Raw genomic sequence first — 17,966 nt, forward strand, 5'->3', positions numbered from 1 at the left:
AAAGCTGAAGATATTGCAGCAGGCTGTATTTTCTAAAGATGTCTAAAGATGTCCTCAACAGCATCTCCCATCCCACATCACCTTCTGCAGTGTGACCTGGACATTTGCCCACCAAGAGGAGCCTACATCCCCTCCCTGGGGCTCTGTAGGGTGCTGGTGAGGGTGATACAGAGTGATTTCTGAGGTGGGCCAGAAGCCTTGCAGCTTCCACTGGGTGCCCCTGGAACACTTGCTGTCTGATGCCTCCCTCAGCACTCCCTCTAGGAGCCTAGCCCCACAGAGAGGATCCCCTAGATGATTCTGGCCCCAGCCATCTCAGTCACCCCAGCTGTCCAGTCTTCCCAGCCAAGGCCCTGATGCTGAGGAGCAGAGACAGGCCGTCTGCTGTGCCCTGTCTGAATCCCTGACCATAGGCTCTGTGAGCACAACAAAGTGACTGTTTTACGCCAGTAAATCTGGAACAGCATTGATAGCTCAAATAATGGGTCAACCTCAACTGAATTTCCACAAAATTTACTATATAAAACATTTTTGAATAAGTGGAGAAATCCTTAGGTAATTATGGTGAAGTTTCTTAGGTGTGTAGCAGTACAGCGGTTAGGCAGGTGTCCTAATGTTCAGGAGATGCAAACTGAAATATTTAGGAGCAGAATATTATTATACCTGTAACTTACTTTCAAATGGTTCAGAACACACACACACACACACACACACACACACAAATAAAGAGACAAATATAAACAGATAACAAAAGCACAAACTGCAATGTTAACAACGATCAAATTAGGGTTGTGGTATGTGGGTGAACAGTGTGTACTGTTTCAACTTTTGTGTGTTTCAAGTTTTTCATAATAAAAAGCTAGGGGAAAGAAAACAAATGGATACCTATAATCCATTTCCAAATGTGTCCTAGAGATAAGCCAGGAAGGGGAGAGGTGAGGCGGCCACTCTGGGCCCAGGGAAGCCCCAGACAGGTCAATTACACAAGAAGCTGGTCCTCAGGCAAATGCAGAATCTGATGTTTTCACCTTAAATCAATCCATGAATTTTCCTCCTGATAGAGAAAGCCCAAGCAAGGCCACCACGTAGTTACACAGAAACGAACACCCAAACTTGGGAGCCAAGACGTGCCAGCCGCCCGCTAGTGGTCTGAGGCACTCTCCAGGGCAGACCCTGCTCTCATCAGCCCTGCGTGGGAAGAGGCAGTGCCAGGAGAGAAGAGCTGTAGGGACTTATCTTGGAACAGAGCCGGGGTTTGAGAAGCAGAAGGCAAAAAAACCCACTCCTGTGAGTGAGTTTAGCAAGGTGGCAGGATGCAAGATCAAGACACGAGAATTCAACTGTATTTCTTTTTTTTTTTTTTTTTAAAGATTTTATTTATTTTATTTTTTCCCCCCAAAGCCCCAGTGGATAGTTGTGTGTCATAGCTGCACATCCTTCTAGTTGCTGTATGTGGGACTCGGCCTCAGGATGAACGGAGAAGTGGTGCCTCGATGCGCACCCGGGATCCGAACCCGGGCCGCCAGCATCGCAGCGCGCGCACTTAACCACCAAGCCACAGGGCCGGCCCTCAACTGTATTTCTGAGTCCTAATGGTGAACATGCAGAAATCCAAATTAAAAACATGATACTATTCGGGTTTCTGGTCTGGCATGTGAAGAGCTTCCAAGCCATCGCCCCCATCCTACCAACAAGAAAAAGGCTGAACAAGCTGAAAATCAACAACTCCTCTTAGCTCCATTAGAGAACTGAGGTCACAGGGCAAACCAACACCCTGAAAACTGGAGAGAGAGGCAGAGAGAATCACAGCTTCCCAGGAGCAGATGGCTGAAGCCTGAGACAGGAAGAGAACCTGGAACTCCAAGGAGAAGGAGGCTCCTTCAAGCCAAGCAGAGAGGTCTCAGAATGGAATCAACCCTGCTGACACCTTGATCTCAGACTTCTAACCTTGACAACTATGAGGAAATAAATTTCTGTTGCTTAAGCCACTCAGTCTGTGGTATTTTGTTATGGCAGCCCTAGCAAACTAATACAGGTATTATACTATAGTTCTGTAAAATGTTACCATTGGGGGAAACTGGGCAAAGCATATAAGGGATTTCTCTATAAGATATTTCTTACAACTACATATAAGTCTGCAATTATCAATAATAATTCCAATTGAAAAAACACAAAGATGACACATCACAGCTTGTGTGCTTCCTCCTCAATAATTTAGTCCAAAAGCCAGTAAATGAGACCAAGCACAGAAGGTTTCTGTGTATGGGAGCAAAGGGAGGACCAGTGTGGTGGTCAGCACTGAAACAGAGTGAGAAGGGCGTTTATGCATGGGGTCAAGGGAGCTTGATCAAATAATAAATAAATACATTGAAGATGATGGAAATCAGATTTCTCACTGTTAGAGGTACGAATTACAAATATGGAAAGGGAGAAAACTAGAATTATCCTGGTGATGTTGGGCAGGAACTGCAAATATGGGTCTGAATTCACTGTTTTCAATATAGAGGGATGTATAAATAAACACACTTGAAACCATGTGCACGTGATTGTATGTATGTGTATAAACACATTTATTCCCTAGCTCTATCCACTAATTGCTCCTGGAAGCAGGGAAGCCCAGGAGCAATGAGCACATCTAGTGCCCAGATCTTGGTCTCTAAACAGCATTATATACTAAAAGTAACGAAGGGCTTCTTGGACAAATGGCTGATTCCAGGGCTGGCGCAGGGGAAGTATTAGATGAACCTGGAACACCTTGGGGTACCAGAGTGTAAGGATGTGCTGAAAGAATGATCAGGACCTGTCCAAAAGACCCAGAAACCACCTTGAAGGGGCTCTCATTGGGCAAATCTGAGACAATGTGAGCATTAAAATAAATACTGATGTTAACCTATAACCCATTGAATAAAACAGGAATCTAGGATAGTAATATGATGTAAATGAATAAATGAATGGGGAGAAGAGAAAGCCTTCCTTATACTAGAATACCAATTAATAAATAAAAAGGAATGGTGGAATTAGTCACCATTTGGCTATTATCATAGTAATAGTTGATTCCACCAAGACACAAAAGATGCTACAAAAGTGAGTGAGCATTTGATGAAGAACAGGATATTTACATAGCATCAAAGTATCTATCCATAAAATACTCACTAATTACAAAGGGAAAAGTAATTTCACTGTGGAGAAGCATTGCCAACACCACCTAACCAAGAATCCAAGTTACCATCACAGTAATGGGACAAATCATCGCACCCTGGGACAGGATGAAATGAGAACACAGCATCCCTTTTGGGATATTCCTGCCAAAGATGCATAATGTAAATCTAATCACAAGGAAACATTAGACAAACCAAACTGAGGGACTTCCTACAAAATAACTGCCTGTCATCTTCAAAAGTGCTGAGGTCCTAAAAACCAAGGACAGACCCACCAAAGGAGACTAATGCCACACACGGTTCTGGACGGGGTAGGAGGCTCAGACGGCAGGCTCTACCCACACTGATTTGAGGGGTGTGATGAGTAGGCAACTCACTCTCAAATCTTTCAGGAAAAAGTTCTGTACTTCCTTTTTTTAAGTTTGAAATTATTTCAGAATAATGAAAAAAGGAGGGTGGCAGGAGTTTCACGCCCGGTGTCAATACTCGACCTGTGTGCTGAGCGCTTCCATTCCAGAGCAGGCCTTTTCTTTGTCTCTCTTTAAAGCCTCAATTTCCTTCCTGTTGAAGAAGCAAAATTAACAATGTCACTCTGACCAACTAGCTTCTTTCTTTCCCAGTCGTCGCCCATTGCAACCACAGTGGCTTGGATTTGTACACCTGCTCCTGGTTCACTACAGCCACCACTGCTACTGTTCTACACTATTGCTGCTACTGACGATGGTGGTCCAATCCGGATCCCAACCCTCGGAACTACTCTTGTTCCTAAGAGTAGTTACTAAGTAACACTAAGTAAGTGTTACTCTTACACTGCCAGTATCATAAGAACACATATCCTCTGTGACACTCCTCAATCACACACATTAATGTTTCCTCAGCAAAACACGCAACTGTTTACACCCAGCAGCATAAAGACCAAAACAGCCTCACATCCACTGAGGTCTGCTGTCAAAGGGGACACTGTTGTCAAACTTACGCAAAAAATGGTTTCCAAAGAGAAAAAAACTTAGATTTCAGAAATGCTGTAATATAATAGCAATCACTTGTTGACTGCCTGCTTTGGATTCCATACTGTAATCGCCATGGCAATTCTATCAAATCAGCACCAGATTATCAGCATTTTAGAGCTGAGCTCATCTTAAACTTCACAGTTGAAAGAAAAAGGCCAAACAAACTGTCCTTGGATACGGCTACAGTAGTGACAGCAGAAATCCACTGAGAGGTATTCCTTGCCCTCCTCTACCACACACACTGTCTCCTGCCTCACGCTCAGGTCCCTGCCCCCTCCCTCTGGCTCTCACGGATGGGCATACCCCAGCCCCTCTCATGCCTCCCTTGTGCTCAGATCCCTGCCCCTCCCCATTCCCACCCCACACCCATGACTCTGACTCACTGAAATCATAGATTAGAAACAACCTTCGGAGAAAAGCACAGCTGACACGATGATTAGGCCATAAACAGATTCTACTTACCCAGGAAGGCCCCAGGAGCACCTCTTACCACTACAGAAACACTTGCTGCCCCTCCACTTGGCGTGATGTGAAGTATTTCTGTAGGGGTGAGAAGCACTTGCCTGTCGACTTCAGAGATAAGCAGGCCTGTGCTGGAGCTGCTTGCTGCGGTGCTGACCACGCTGCAGCATGCACACTCTTGACCTCTTACTTCTGGCACCAAGGAGCTCAGGAATGAAGGTGGCTGCCAACATCTGGAAGGAGCCCTCCCATGCCTATCAAGGCTGGTCAGAGGTCAGCATGGCTCACCCATGGGATGTGGGGTTGATCTGTGAACGCTGCCCACTTTCTATAGCAATACCTTTACAGCTCATTCTACAAAGAGCAAAACGTTATCGTAGGTGCAAGATCTGGGTGGAACCACGGAGACAGGGCCCTTACCTCTGTGCATCATTTGTCTTTTCTGCAGCTTCAAGCTCTTGCTGCATCGTTCCCCGCTCATTTTTCAACAATGTGTTTTCTTCAGAAAGCCTCTCCAACTCAATTCTGTGTGAAAAATTGAAGAAGAGTGGGAACTCCTGAGCTGGCCGCCCTCCATAGCCCCCAAGTCTCGTCTTGCAGTTGGAAGTCATGGCGATCCTACAGTCTACCTTTCCCCTCCCTAGGTGACAGCACAGGGCACATTCCTCCTTTTCCTTTTCCTCTATCCAGGGTTAACACGCTATGGTTTGCATCTCCCAAGAGACAAGCTTCAGAAAACAAAGCTTTCTCAGCTTCTAAAAGTCACACCATCAATAACTCACTAATGTATCCAGCACCTTGGTTCTGTTTACTTTGTGTTCACCACTGACCTGTTCCTGTGTCTTATAATCTCTAACCGAAATATGTGTGTCCCATGGTTGGTACCAACACAAAATGAGTCCTCAGGTTACTACAAAGGATATTCACCCCCACCAGTGGACTCCAACATGGAGCTAAGAAACACAAGGACTCAGAGCACCAAAACACATGGCTGCATTCTCCTCTTTGGTGAGACCCCCACCCCATCCTACACTCTGAGGTCCGCACTAGGAGGAGAAACCTGGGAAGATGCCCACGTCAATTTATGTGGAGAGACCTGATGCAAGGTGTACCCTCCAATGGGAAAAAGCCAGTATGAACCGCTACTACGTGCACCTAGCCCGCCTGGAGCCGCCTCTGCTTTCCGCCGACTCTCAGCGAGTCTCTGCTCAGGCAACAGCACCGACATACAACAAACGAGCAACTTACCAATCAAGATCATATGTGAGGCAGTTCCAAACCCACACTTGTTGCCCAGAGAATTTATTCTTAATACATGTTGGTCTGGCTGACATTTATTCCCCCCAATAAGGTCTCCATCTGCTATTAGCTTCTAATTTTTTCAATCTAAAAATACGCAAAGCCGTATGATCTCATCATGTTTATTTTATGTATTGTGCTTATAATATCAAGCATAAAGTATCTCCTTCATAAGCATAAGTATGACTTCATTTTATCTCATAAGGATCTAAAGAGAAAAATAAAGAAATAGAGGTCGTTGGAATTTTAAAAGCAACAAAGGGCTTCAAGCAGGGGAGTGAAACAAACAAGGTCTGTGGTTTGAAACTGTCACTCTGGCTCCAGGATGGGAAACAAATTGAGTCAAGTCAGCTGTGTGTGAGGGGGTGTTTTACTTCCAGCTTCCTGGTCCTCAGACAAGCTGATGGTTGCCCCACCCCATCCCCTACACTCACCAAACAACTAGAGCCTGTGTGATGCTGATCATACAATGTGTGGTTGCCCTCACAGAAGGTAATGCAAACCACATAGGGCCCCCAAACAAAACAAAACTCTGGAAGCTGAAACCAAAGCTGTGGGCATTAAGCAACACAAAGATGGGGTTACCCTGAGGCCAATGCCCATGTCAACACTGCCATCAGCAGCATGGAGAAACTGCACTGTGGACACCTGCTCTAAGCCAGTGCCCTGGAAGGAGGTTAAAGTGGTCCCAGATTAGTAGGCCCCCAATTCTCTGAAAAAGAAATACACATCCTTTCTGCAGAAAGCAACCTCTACTACCACTCCCACGAGTCCCAGAAATTACCATCAAGAAAACAAGAGCTCACAAGCAAAGATCACCAAAACAAACATGAAGAAAAGCCACAGGAGAGTCAGCAGAAGCAAAAACAACACAATTAGATTCTGTACGACCCTCAGATATTGGAATTATCAGACACAAACTGAAGATAAATATTGTGAAATGTTTACATAAATAAAAGATGGAAATAAAAAAATTAACAAGAAACTATCAAAAGTGATCAGACAGGACCAAATACAATTTTTGGGAAAAAAAAGTCTGTGTCAAAATAAAAAACCACTGAATGAGTTAAACAGCAGATGAGACACAGCTGAAGAAAGAATTACTGACCTGGAACAAAGATATCAGAAAAGTACCCAGAATGTGACAGAGAAAAGAAGATGGAAGATATGAAAGAAAAATTGAGAAATGGAAATGAAACGATCTAACATCATACCTCTAATTGGAGAGGATAATAAGGAGACAAGATTTTAAGAATAATGGCTGAGAGTTTGTCATAAGACACAAATCTATACATTCAATAGGCATGATATTTTCTAAGTAGGATAAGTAAAAGGAAAACCACACCTATTCCCTATAACCCAACAATTCCATCCAGGAACTTTCTTAGCAGTACTATCTGTGATAATCAATAAGTAAAAACTACTCAAATGCCCATCAACAAAATAATGAATAAACTGTGGTATAGTCGCACAATGGAATACTCCACAGCAAGGCAAATGGATGAACTATAGCTATAAGCAACAATATAGATGAATCTCACAAACATTTGTTAAGCCAAGAAAGCCAGACACAAAAGAGTACACATTGTGTGATTCCTTTATATAAAGTACAAAAACTGGCAAAATCAATCAATGTTGTTAGAAGGATGGTAGTCACTCCTGGGGGACTTTGGGGAGTTCTAGTTCTTGTTCTGGATGCTGGTAACACAGATGTGTTCAATTTGTTGAAAATTCTTCTAATTGTACATGTATGTGTATTTTTCTTGTGTATATAGCACTTCAATAAAAAGTTAAACAGAAATATACAGCTAAACACACCAAAGAAAAACCACAAAAGATAGATGACCTACTATGGGAGGCAGAATAATGGTCTCTGAAAGATGTCCACGTGCTAGTCCCCAGAACCTGTGAATATGTTACATTACATGGCAAAGGGGAATTAATGTAGCAAAGGAAATTAAGGTTGCTAATTAGCTGACCTTGGATGGAGAGAGTGTCCTTATTATCCAGGTGGGCCCAATGAATCACAAGGGTCCTTAAATGTGGAAGAGAGCAGCACAAGAGTCTGTGTCAGAGTGATGTGATGTTAAGGAGGACCGACCAGCCACTGCCAGCCTTAAAGATGGAAGGGGGCCATGAACCAAGGAGAGGAGTCGCCGAGAAAAGCTGGAAAAGGCAAGAAAAGAGGCTCTCCTATACAGCCACCAGAAAGGAAGGCCACCTGGCCAACATCCTGATTTCAGTCCAGTCAAACTCATTTCAGACTTCTAAGCTCCAAAACTATAAAATCCTAAACTTGTTTTAAGCCACTAAATTCGTAGTAATTTGTTACAGCAGCAATTGGAAACTAATGCACACATGAAGGAAAACAATTACAGTAACTACTCAATGTCAACAATGGAATCTGGAAGATAGTGAGTATGTTCAAAGGGCAGAGGACAGCCCGTAACTGCTAACATAGATGTGTGTTCCTAGGAATACTATCTTTCAGAAATGGAGGAAAATTTGAGATTTTTTCAGATAAACAAACACTAAAGAATTTACTCCAAAGAGAGTTTCACTAAAGGAATTTCTAAAGGCTATACACCAAAAAGAAAATAGTCCTATAAAGAAGGCATGAGATACAAGAAGAAAGCTAATCATGGGAAAAATCAGGCATCCAAATTGAGGATCTTCTGCAAAACGCCTGGTCTTGATTCTTCAAAAATGTCAACGTCCTACCAAAACTGACTCGTGAAGAAACAGAAAGTCTTAACAGACCTATAACTAGTAAGGAGATTGAACCAGAAAGCAAACACCTCACAACCAAGAAGCAGACAGCTTCCTGGTGAACTCTATCAGACATTTAAAGAATTAACATCAACCCCCAAAATCCTGGGGATGATGAAAGTTTTGGAGGTGGATGTGATGATGGTTGCACAACACTGAATGTTTAATGCTACTTACACACTTCAAAATGGTTAAAATTATCAATTTTATGTTATGCATATATATATATATTGTGTGTGTGTGTGTGTGTGTGTGTGTGTGAGAGGAAGATCAGCCCTGAGCTAACATCCGATGCCAATCTTCCTCTTTTTTCTGAGTAACATTGGCCCTGGGCTAACATCCATGCCCATCTTCCTCTACTTTATATGGGACGCTGCCAAAACACGGCTTGACAAGTGGTGCGTTGGTGCGCACCCAGGATCCGAACCTGCAAACCCCAGGATTCCGAAGCGGAGTGTGCGCACTTAACCACTAGGCCACTGGGGCTGGCCCCTATGTTATGTATATTAAAAGTCAATGTCCATTAACAAAAAAATTAACTAATTAAAGACTGATACACTTAGATTAAAGGATATTAAAGAAATATCATAACTAAATACATAGCATGATCCTGGACTGGCCCTGGGGTGGGTGAACAATCTATAAAAAACATAGTGAAACAATTGGGAAATCTGAATGTGGGGTACAAATTAAAAAAACAGCATTGTATTCCTGTTAAATTTCGCATGTGTGATAATGATATTGTGGGAATGTGGAAGAATATCATTGTTCTTTCATAATAAGTGTCATCATGTCTGCAATTACCTCAAATGACTCAGAAAAAGAAAAGGAAGGGGCGTATGTGTGTGTGTAGAGCAAGAAGATGGCAAAGGTCACCGTGGACGAGGCCATATGGATGTTCAGACCATTCGTGCTGTTCTCTAAATTGCTGGCAGAGGGGCCGGCCCTGTGGCTTAGTGGTTGAGTTTGGCGTGCTCCGCTTCGGCGGCCCGGGTTTGGTTCCCAGGCATAGACCTACACCACTCATCAGCCATGCTGTGGCGGCGACCCACAGACAAAATAGAGGAAGATTGGCACAGATGTTAGCTCAGGGCAAATCTTTCTCATCAAAAAATAAAAATAAACTGCTGGTAGAGACTCTTTCACAATCCAAATCTGATCCTGTCACTCTCTGGGCTTTGCTTTCTTTTACGAAAAAGGCCCAAATCCTCACCATGGCTTCCAAGATCCCGCAGGTCTGACCTTTGCCCAGCCTGGAGTCTTGCGGCTGTTATGGGTTTGGGGAGGCAGTCCCACGCGTTCATCTATAAGTGGCCACGAGGGCAACACACTGGGAGTGTTGGCTGGCCCACCGGCTGGTGCTGGTGACAGACCTACTCTCAAAGAGTGGGAGCCGGGGACTTGAGGTCCAGCTTGGGGGTAGGGGATGCTGGTGGGCTCAGGGGTGCCTGCATGTTGCTGAGTCCAGTAAACTCCTTCAGGCTGCAGGTCTTGGGTGAACTGGCCTCTCATTGGCTCCTCCCTCCTTACAGCAACCTTCCCTGAAAGACACCTCAGTTTTCCCTTCCTCTAGGGGCTCCTCCTTCCCTGTCTCTCCCTCTATGTCATTCTCAGCAGGGAACATTACCACAGGCTCCTCAGGTGTAAATGAATTCCCCATCTTCTCCCTGCATGGGAAGTGGCATTTCTGGGGAGTCCTCTGATTGCTCCCCACTTCCAACCTCCCTGCCCATATCCCATCTACCTGTAACCCTTGTCAAAGCAGCCTTCAAACTCATGCCAGCCAACTTCTGGCACCTCTGTGGCCCTCACTCTCACCCCAGCCACCATCACCTCTTGCCTGGACAGCTGCAGTAGCCACCTCCCCCCGCCTCCTCTTGTCCATCCCACCACCCTCCACCCATCTCCCCACTGCCTTCCACACATCCACCCCACAGCCCCTGCAATCTGCTCTTCCCGTGGCAGCCAGTCTTCCTGGCACCCCGTAAGCTACTTGTCAAAGTTGCCCTGGTCAGGCCTTGGGCAGCTTGCTCTTGGAAAACCCTCCCCATTCCCATGACAGCCAGTTCGCATCCACCTTCCCCTCTGCACTGCCTGTCTCATTCCCCAGATTCCTCTAATCTGGGCACACTCGGCCACCTTCGCCTGATGGGGGCTGCGCAGCCTCAAGGTCACTGCACCACATGGCCTTCCCAGACGGCCCAAACTGACCTGAACCCCCCTGCCCTCCCAGGAAACCAGCAGCTTCAATTTGGGTTGATCATTTCTATATATTCCCTTAGGCTTTCACCACACTTGTATGTATCCCTGGAAAATGTACATGGTTTGAGTGGCATGGCCTTTAAGAGTCTTCATCCTTAAAACGTGGTAGCACATTTCTTGCTAACACTGGGATGAGCACGAGGCGTGGTGCCTCCCCATCGGGGCTGAACGCTCCACACAGCTGTTTTGCTCGCTGCTGCAATCCCGAGCTATGCTGGCACAGAGAAGGTGCCCAATGAACACCGTCAAACGAGGGAAGACCCTGCTGAGACTTGAACTGTGACTTTAGTGGTGGGGCCAACAGGCCGGGGAGTGCAGCGGGTCAGGAGGAGCAGACAGAGGACAAGGGCAGCCTTCCAGGACTCAGGTCGGTGTGCAGCAAACAACTAGGGGCTGGAGTGAAGGATCTGGATGGCACAGGTGTGGGCACACCTGTCTGTCCACTGGGAAGCATCCAGAAGGGACAGCAGAGTGGCATTCTAGTGCTGGGCTGCTTCTGTACCTGAGGACCCTGTGCGCCTGGAGCCTGCTGTGGACTCCCGCACAGAGCAGGTCCCCACGGTGTGTCTGCTGGCCAGAGACCAGTTTGTTTGTGGGAGGCTTACACTGAGCAGTGAGATTGTAAGCACACGTTCACACCTTCATCTTGTACTCACCACACCCCTTTTGAGGCACGGCACCATCACCACTACATGGATGAGAAAATTTAGAAATCAGACCACCGCTAACAAGGTTCCACGTCGTTCGGGAACAATCACATAAGAGGCAGGGGCATAAAGCAAAGTCCAGACAGCACTGAACAGCCCCTTCAGGACAGGCGCCTCCAGGAGGAGCAAGGAGGCCTGGGGAGGTGCCTGGAGCTTCCAGCTATGCTAATACTTTCTTTCTTAAGCTGGGTGGTACATTGACATTTATTCCCTTTGAGTCATCATAAATCCCACATAATCTTTTTTATTCAATGAAGCAATTTTCCCATAGTCATCCAGCTAGCAGGTGCTGGCGCCTGAGCTGGAATACAAGTTTCACCACACACCTGTGACCATGCTCTGTGACAGACCCACGTCTGTTGTGAGCCAGTGTCACCGACTTGCACGAGTGACACAGGACCTTGTGGAGCCTCTGTTTCTGCAGGAAGTGGGCACCTTGCAGGTGTGCTGTGTCAGGGTTAACGGGACCAAATGATACTGCAAGCAGGGCACTGACCACGTCACACAGCCATGCCTGGCCACATAAGTGCCTGTAACATCTCCCAGGGCAGCCCTCTGTCTCCCAAGGAGCCAGGAGAGAAACACCCACAGCCAACTCTGCAGCATCTGAAAAATCCCTTCTAGAACTCCGGGCTTCTGAGCGTGTGCCACCCTGAGTCCCCCAGGGGAGCCTGAGGAGCAGGACAGCCTGGCTGCATACCTGGACACTCCCTGTGCCTTGCCTACAGACTGACATCTCTAGGCTGCCTCCCCACCTCGAGGTTTCCCTTGAAGGAGTCAGCTGCAGCTCCCTGGGTACTCCCAGGTGGTGCTCAGGCCTCCCAGAACACGGCGGCAGAGAGACCCTTCATGTGGACACTCCAACCACACAGGGACGTGCAATTCGAGGACAGGGCCTGGCACACGCCCTGGTGGGGTACAGCAGTGGGTCCTGCTCCAAGGCAGCAGGAAGAGGGCTCAGATGCCCCAGGGCTGAAGTGGGGTCTCCAAGCACAGTCTGTCCTTGTCCTCATGAGACCAGCAAGAATTTCCTAAGGACAAAGGCAGGGGACACCAGAGCCAGCTGAGCTGCCCAGAAAGGCCTGCCTCTGCCCCCTCGCCCCCACTGCTGAGCAGCTGGTGACCTGTGGGATGCCTGGGGTCTAGGGCTGGGCTTATGACCCCTGTGCAGGCACAAGGGGTACAGAACCAGTCCCGTCAGCGGCTGCGAGCTGGTTGGCTGGAGAGGCGCATGCCATGGTGGGGCCAGTAGGGAGAGAGATTACAGGGTTCAGCTCGGCATTCTAAGAACAGGTTAGAAAGCACACCTGTTGTTCTCTCTTGAATCTGCTTTCTCAAGAGCCCGGATGACATCTTCCAGCTGCAGAAATTTGGTTTTGATGTCATTCTCTCTCTCCAGGGCTGTTTTGGCCTCTTCCTGCCCAAGGACTTCGAGCCATTCCTGCCTGGCCACCTGGGGGCCAGCAAGCTCAGGGTGGGCAAATGCAGCGCCCCTCCTTGAGGCCTCGTCCCCGCTGTACTGCAGCCCCTACTCCAGGGTCTTCTCGCCGCACTGGGCCTCCTCCTCCGAAGCCTGCCCCTGGCTCCCTGCAGGGGCCGGCTCCCCACTCAGGTTCCCAGCTGGCTCGAGAATGGCCTGCTGCTTCTTGGTCTCCCCACTGCCCACCATGTGGGGCTGAGCCAGCAAGGCACCTCCTTCCGTTCCCAAGAGAAGCTCCCGGGCTTCAGGCTGGCTCAGGCCAGCTGGGCCACAGGCAGGAGGCACCAGTTCCTCCAGAGCCGCTGCCCCATCCACCCCAAATGGGTGTACATGTGACCTCTCTGTGGCAGCAGAAGCCACCTCCTTGGCATTGAGCATTCCCTGACCATTCTCTCTGTGGCCGAGCCTCTCAGACGGCCCTCTGGATGCCAGAGCAGAGACTGAGGCTGGGCTCTGCCTGGTGTCTACACGGCAAGAGTGCTGGCCTGGCCTTCCTGCACCTGGCTTGCCCATGGCCAGGCCCCTCTCCCGGTTCCACCTTGGGCGGTGGCCATCCCCTCCTGCCTGCAGAGAGGAGCATGGAGCCACCTCCTGCTCACCACCTGTTACTACTGGTCCATCCTTCAAGAGGGCCCACAGCATCTCTACTTCCTGGGCAAGCCTTTCCACTTGCTTCCTACAGGCAAGTTCTAACTTCTCCTTCTTGAGGGCAAACGACTTGCGAAGCTGCGCCTGCTCTTGGCTCATCAAATCCTGCAGCTGCTGCCTTCCACAGCGTGTGAGGACCTCCCTTTCCCTCTCCTCCCTGCGCTCCCTCTCCAGGCTGAGCTGCTCCGTCACCTCCCTCACGCGCAGCAGGCACTGCTGTAGCATCTCTTCCTGCTCCTGCTGGTGCTGCAGTGACAACTTCTCACAGCAGGTGGCTTGCTGGGCTTCCATCCACGAGAGCTTTTGGTTCAGCTCAACTTCTACCTCTTTCCTACAGAAAGAGAATGCATCCCAGGCACCATGGGCCGCGGCTCTAACCCCAGATCTTCCCTCAGGTCAGAGGGCCGCACAGGCTGTCTTATTCCAAGGCAGAACTCCTCTCCATCTGTTGCTCATCCTCTCACGCCCATGCATCCTGGGCCTCCATCCACACCCTGGGACCCTCCTTAGAGAGCCTGCTGGAAGATCTGCCCTCAGTGGGGTTGGGTTCTACACACAGAAGCCAACACAGAAGCCACGTGCATGTGTGACTATTAAATGTAAGTTGATTAAAATTAAACAGAATTAAAATTCAATCCCTTAGTCGCACAGGCCACATGTCCAGTGCTCAGCAGCCATACATGGCTGGCGGCTGCCATAATGGATAGAGCAGACACAGGGCATGTGATTCTTTGCAGAAAGTTCTAAGGACGGCATTGGACTCAAGTTTCAGTGAGACGGGTGAAACTCACCCGTAGTCAAAACTGTCCTTGAAAATCTCATAAGCTGCTGGGACTGGGGCTGTAGCAGCCCCAGGAGAATGGAGTCGCAGCCTGGACGAGCACTAGGGCTGGGATGGGCGTGTCCTCTGCTCCTGGCCAGTGCTGGCCTGAGCAAGGGAAACATGGCCGGATGCGGCTGTACCTCCAGGCAGAGCAGGAACCATGAGCAGCAAGGACAGCTCTTCCAGACAAGATGGCTCAGGTGAGGAAGAGGGGCTACCCTGCACCTGCCCCTCTGCTGCCTTGTGGGGGTCTGAAGGGTGCTTTGGTCAAGTCCCTCATCACACAGCTCTTGGGTTTAAGAGAAAATAACTTAAAGCTCAGGGGAAGCATATGACTTAAAAACAACTTTTTATCTACCCTCTAGGAGAGTGAGAGTAAGTTCCCGTGAGTCCCTGAGGGCCTGGGGCCGCTCCGTAGGTGTCATCTGGAGTGGAGGGAGGTCTGGTTCTTTCTCAGCACATCCCATGTGCTCAGGCTGCCCCCAATCCTCGAGCCAAGGAAGAGGAGAGCCTACCTCACCTGGGTCAGAGGGCATGACCTCAAAATGGAGGTTGCTTGACGTCGCTGCTATCAGTGTGGTGACCACGTCCACTCGGCTCCAACACTGGAACCCAACCAGCCCCAACACGGCGCCCCTCTGTGAGGTGTGCGGTGGGGCCCTCAGCTGGGAGCTGTCCGCTCAGCCCTGGGCCACCATGTGCTGGGTGTGCCTATCCTCTCCTGAGCTGGGGAAGGTCCAAGACTCCCTACGGGACAGGGAGGGGCTGGCTGACCAACACTGCGCCTGCCATAACTAGTTACTAAGTCAGAGCCGACAAAGAATGGGCACGTGGGTACTTCTCATGTTAACTCATGATACTTGGACACAATATACTATATTCTGGTTTTCCAAATAAGTCTTTTCTCTCCTTTGCTCATACATTTTAGCCTTTTTAAGCACCTCGCTAACCCAAATTAATTGTCTTTCCCATTGTTTTAGGGCTTTTAGACCTTTCATCCATCTCCCCATGTACTAGGACAGGTGTCCTAGAAAATCAGAATGAGACATTAAAAGATGAGAACATATTGCCCTTTGCTACTAGGCAAGTCTGAAGAAGAAGGTAAAAAACAGAGTTAAAAATCTACAAAGCAAACTGCTTCACGGCCTAAGCTCTAATGAATACATACTTTTAACTAAAAGTAAAAATTCTCATATGATGACCTGCTCTTTCGGGACTTGCTCATGTGCCCGGAGAAAAACCACCCAGCTCACAGGTATTGTGATTCTGAGCAGTTTGCCTAAATTCGATTTCAAATTTTGGTTCTTGGTAAGAAACCCTAGACGTGAAATCACAGAAGGACTGGCGCCCGGACCTGAGGTGCTGCAGCTCATTCTGATGCCTCTGGCGCAGCGCCACCTCCAGCTGGTCCTTCTCCTGTGCCAGCTGCCGGGCCAGGCCAGAGCGCACCTGTGCGTAGTGCTGTTCCATCTCCAGCCTCTCCAGCTCCAGGCCATGGGCCACAGTCTGCAGCTGGTCCTGCAGGGCTCGGATGGCCTCCTGAGACTCCACGTGGAGTGTCTCCAGGTCCGCTTTCTGCTCCTCCAGCACACTGACCTCCAGCCTGAAAGCCTGCTCCACCTCCTTTCTCTCCTTTGCAAAGTCCCTTTTCATCATCTCAATTTCCCTTTCACAGTCATTTACCTGAGAAGAGAAACACGAGCAACGTCAATCAGGAGGGTCCCCAAAATGACTTACCTGACAATACAATGCAGAAACACAAGGCTGCCAGGCGAGACATCCAAATAGTGCGTGGCCCAATCTAACGAGGTACAAGGGCCCGTGAAAGGGCCAGCCACACTAATGACACCCTAGGCTCCCAAGGGCCCAGGGTAGCCTTGCGCTTGTTACCCACACTAACTTTCCAACAGCCTCGGGAGGCAGGTCCAGCAGGTGGGGAAAGGAAGCTGCAGCCCAACTGGGCCAGGGCCTGGCCAGACAGCATGAGGAAGGCAGAGGGTACGACAACACTGAGAGAACTGGGGAGCCTTCAGGAGACAAGCAGGTGGCTCTGAACAGCCTGGAGGCCCCAGCGGGCAAGGTGACAGCAGGAGCTTCCAGCTAATGCATCTGCGGAGCCCACAGGCACAGCCAAGAGATGGAGGCGGCCCCACTACACTGCCACTCACTCTGAGGAATCTGATACCTAACAAGTCGTGGACACTGTCCCTTAACAAAACCCACCACAATCTAATAACAGAGCAGGAGACATGTTCATCCAAGACGGATTCTGCCAGGGTGGTTCTGGCCATGAAGACATAGAGTACCCAACCAGAGGCAGATCCCCCGATCATTTCAGCTTAGAACAAAGCCAGGAGCTGTGATTCCCTAACAGCTGGGTGAGCAGGGAAGTCTGGCCTCAGGGCGACCCTTGTGACACTCTGGATATGCATAACCCCGTTGCTAACCCCGTTGCCTTCCCATTATTAGTTATTCCTTATGTTTTGCCTCCTTCCAAAGAGGGCTTGAGGCAGAATGTCAATTTTATTTACACTTTCCTACAAACTTTCCTCCCCTGAGCAGGCAGAGGATACTAGGGCAGACGTGGGCACGAGGAAACATCAGCACAGCTGAGAGAAGCTTTCCAGCGTGCAGCAGGAAGCTCCCGTCCCCCTGACCTTGGTCTCCAGCTGGGTCTTGAGATCTTGGTAATGTTCCTTCACCTGCTCCACCAGGAGCTCTGTCTGTAGACTCACTGCAGTGGAATCACCCACCAAGGAGACGATGCCTGCAAACAAGAGGACGTTTCTGGTTACGTCCCACAGAGGACGCCACGGGGTCTGTTCCCAACCCTCCAGTCTGACATTTGGATGCATTGAGGGTTCATCCCAGCTTTCCCCCACCACCCTTCCAACAAAGCACAACCTCCATAGGCACCTTCTGCGAGAGGAATGCAGGGGGGCAGGAAGGGGTGACCCTCGCAGGTTTCCCTGAATGGTCTGTATGGCATGTTCTCAAAGTTGGAGCTCTTTAGAAATCAGCATTTCGAGTCTTTGCCATAACAAAGATTACTCAAAGATATAACTAGGAGGCTCCCTGCAAGAATTGTCAGGCCCTTTAATTCCCTAAAAGATGTCATACACAGCATATTTATTGCACCTAAATTCTGTTCCCTGACGATGCCAGGTACACGGAGGAACTGGGAAGACTGAGCGACAAGTGTGACCTGCAGCACAGACCAACCTCTCGGGCCGTCAGCACTTCACCATGAGGCAGGCAGGAGGCTTATTTCTTCATTTTCTCAGAGGCCCCCTATGACTGGTTATTACATCCTACAAATAATGCAGGGTCTCAACAAATAAGTCAGGC

At 48.7% G+C, this 17,966-nt stretch overlaps 1 protein-coding gene across 13 annotated transcripts in view; it reads right to left on the reverse strand.

Annotated features, from left to right (window-relative positions):
• The window catches only part of NINL (ninein like), a 139,432-nt gene that overhangs the window by 22,571 nt on the left and 98,895 nt on the right, over nt 1–17,966 (reverse strand). For 10 of the 13 annotated variants that reach the window (XM_087445739.1, XM_087445740.1, XM_087445730.1 and 7 more), the window contains 4 exons: nt 17,276–17,385; nt 15,973–16,301; nt 5,051–5,155; nt 3,650–3,719 (listed from right to left, as the gene is read on the reverse strand). In XM_087445739.1, the coding sequence (XP_087301865.1) occupies nt 3,650–3,719; nt 5,051–5,155; nt 15,973–16,301; nt 17,276–17,385 (614 nt within the window). Of the gene's footprint in view, nt 1–803; nt 1,590–3,649; nt 3,720–4,553; nt 4,709–5,050; nt 5,156–12,974; nt 13,121–13,879; nt 14,127–15,972; nt 16,302–17,275; nt 17,386–17,966 lie in introns of those variants that run through there. The other 3 variants (XM_087445742.1, XM_087445736.1, XM_087445741.1) reach the window with 3 other exon arrangements.

The sequence above is a fragment of the Ceratotherium simum genome, chromosome 21 (genome assembly GCF_057802395.1).
Source record: "Ceratotherium simum simum isolate JZ-2026a chromosome 21, ASM5780239v1, whole genome shotgun sequence".
Lineage (NCBI taxonomy): Eukaryota > Metazoa > Chordata > Mammalia > Perissodactyla > Rhinocerotidae > Ceratotherium > Ceratotherium simum.